The sequence below is a fragment of the Trichoplax adhaerens genome, genomic scaffold (genome assembly GCF_000150275.1).
Source record: "Trichoplax adhaerens TRIADscaffold_6 genomic scaffold, whole genome shotgun sequence".
NCBI lineage: Eukaryota > Metazoa > Placozoa > Uniplacotomia > Trichoplacea > Trichoplacidae > Trichoplax > Trichoplax adhaerens.
In genome coordinates this window covers 5923231-5925991 of record NW_002060948.1, presented here as the reverse complement: position 1 = coordinate 5925991, position 2761 = coordinate 5923231, and the positions used below count along the sequence as shown (strand labels likewise).

Sequence of the window (2761 nt, the reverse complement as noted above, 5' to 3'; positions counted from 1 at the left end):
TCATAGGCAAGAGTAAATACTCTCTTTCTATTATTACAGTATCCGAGTACTGTATGTCGATCCAGTAAGCACTAGACACGATAATCGCTTTGATGGATTATTATCGAATAATATTATGTTACGAATTTTGTGATCTAGATTAGCATTTTAACGATTCATAATGAAGATATTGGAGGCCAAGGTGAAAGACAACTTGAATAATAACAATACTATATTAATTAAATCTTTTGCAATCTGTTCGGAAATTGCTATTTTGCAACAATTCAATATTTGTACTATAGCATTTAAATCATGGCTGATACAATCGATTGCACATTACTTGTAGTCATTTTGAAGAAGGTAGTAAATCATTTCTGTCCTAATTTAATACGAAGGATAGTACGACTATATCACTCCTATTACAGTTTATAGAGTGTCAAGGCCAATAAATAGGTAAATCATATTAGTGAAATGAACAAATTTGCCATTGAAACTGGGTTATTGCAAGTAATTACCTTGGAACACAATTGGGTTGAGCACGATCGACTTCCCATGTTGCAAAAAATTTCATAGGTGGAGGAGCCAAAGAAGAAACACCGGTAAATTTCTTTGGGGAAGCCATTAATGTGTCGTTAATGGTACGTATAATCACTAGAATCTGCTGATTAATATAATTCACTTCTTTTGCCACATACACTATGAAGTAAAAGCCAGCAAAATAGGTAAAAAGGCCTTTGAAATGTACAGTGAATTGCAGGCAATTGGCTAACAAAGATCGATGAGCATTGAGCTGATTGACACCGATCCACGGCCTTAATACACTGTACTGGAGTACAGTACAGTAGTGTACAGTACAATGTACGTATATACTGTACTGTACAGTATGCCATATACAGTACATGTATACAGTACTGTACTGTACAGTATATAGTATACTGTACTGTACACATTTAAGGCAGTAAGGAGACTCGGCATTACAGTACTGTACTGTACAGTACATTACAGTATCGTCCAGTCCAAGTGAGGTCTTGATACTCGCCCTGTATGGACTGTACGTGCTGTCCAGTGTCCAATAGGGAGTCACATTTTCGAGTTGAAGTGGACTGGTCACACATCCAAGTCAGCGTATCGTTATGTGTCACCTATCGGACATCAATGACATTTCTCTCTGACCTGCATGATAATAATAGACTGTAGTGAAGTGTTCGTGGTCAGGCCTGTGGGAAGGTCTTGATACTCGCCCTGTATAGACTGTACGTACTGTCCAATAGCGAGTCACATTTTCGAGTTGAAGTGGACTGGTCACTCATCCAAGTCAGCGTATCGTTGTGTGTTACCTATGCATGATAATAGTAGACTGCAGTGAAGTGTTCGTGGTCAGGCCTGTGGGAAGGTCTTGATACTCGCCCTGTATGGACTGTACGTACTGTCCAGTGTCCAATAGGGAGTCACATTTTCGAATTGAAGTGGACTGGTCACACATCCAAGTCAGCGTATCGTTGTGTGTCACCTATCGGACATCAATGACATTTCTCTCTGACCTGCATGATAATAATAGACTGTAGTGAAGTGTTCGTGGTCAGGCCTATGGGAAGGTCTTGATACTCGCCCTGTATAGACTGTACGTACTGTCCAATAGAGAGTCACATTTTCGAGTTGAAGTGGACTGGTCACTCATCCAAGTCAGCGTATCGTTGTGTGTCACCTATCGGACCTCAATGACATTTCTCTCTGACCTGCATGATAATAATAGACTGTAGTGAAGTGTTTGTGGTCAGGTGTCAGCCCCTTATCTTGCGTATCGATTCCAATGACACCTATCGGACGTCAATGACATTTCTCTCTGACCTGCATGATAATAATAGACTGTAGTGAAGTGTTCGTGGTCAGGCCTATGGGAAGGTCTTGATACTCGCCCTGTATAGACTGTAAGTACTGTCCAATAGAGAGTCACATTTTCGAGTTGAAGTGGATTGGTCACTCATCCAAGTCAGCGTATCGTTGTGTGTCACCTATCGGACGTCAATGACATTTCTCTCTGACCTGCATGATAATAATAGACTGTTGTGAAGTGTTTGTGGTCAGGCGTCAGCCCCTTATCTTGCGTATCGATTCCAATGGGTACTGTACCGTACCCTCCTCGTTCACCCAAGACTGAAGAAGAAAGTTCCTATTTAACGGACACGGTCAATATAAATCTCTATACTGGACTACCTTATCATTTATTTCACTGTCCGTACCAACGTACTGTACGAGTCTACAGTACACTACATGCAGTTTTACTCTCTTCGTGTCAAAGAAATTTTCACTGGAGTTCATCAAGCTTTAGGATAATCCGAATTTTTTCCATTTCTGTATCTTATCCAATGGACTACATTGGATAAGATGCTCCAGGCTAGAAATTATACCTTGTCCAATCCAATCGAATTTGGGTGGCACACACTGAAGGATTGCGCGTATTTTTTCGATAGAATAAACTGAGGGAGTGATGGATACGCCCGCATTGAATTACACCATGTTGTAGAATTCAATTCATTGGCCATTCTTTGCAAAATATACGACTTGTATTCGCTACTGGATTCCTTCTTTGAGACTATTCTTAAGACTCTGTTTTCGAATGATTTTAATATTATAACTCTAACAACATTGACTGGCTGACTAACTAAATCAGCCAAAAAGTATCTCATCGTATAGTAGTTAGCCTTTAAATGGTAAAGAATCAGAATGAGTAGGAAGAAATTAGACATTGAAAGTAGCGTGAAAAAGCGCGAATAAAGAGATG

At 39.9% G+C, this 2761-nt stretch overlaps 2 protein-coding genes across 2 annotated transcripts in view; both read right to left on the bottom strand.

Annotated features, from left to right (window-relative positions):
* TRIADDRAFT_57776 (uncharacterized protein) overlaps positions 1-601 on the bottom strand; it is a gene marked incomplete at both ends in the record, with an annotated part of 6243 nt that extends 5642 nt beyond the window's left edge. The window contains one exon of the mRNA XM_002113488.1: positions 495-601. Coding sequence (XP_002113524.1) covers positions 495-601 — 107 coding nt within the window. The remainder of the gene's footprint in view (positions 1-494) is intronic.
* A 1703-nt stretch (positions 602-2304) lies between these two features.
* TRIADDRAFT_57775 (uncharacterized protein) overlaps positions 2305-2761 on the bottom strand; it is a gene marked incomplete at both ends in the record, with an annotated part of 3547 nt that continues 3090 nt past the window's right edge. Inside the window, one exon of the mRNA XM_002113487.1 lies at positions 2305-2456. Within this exon, the coding sequence (XP_002113523.1) occupies positions 2305-2456 (152 nt within the window). The remainder of the gene's footprint in view (positions 2457-2761) is intronic.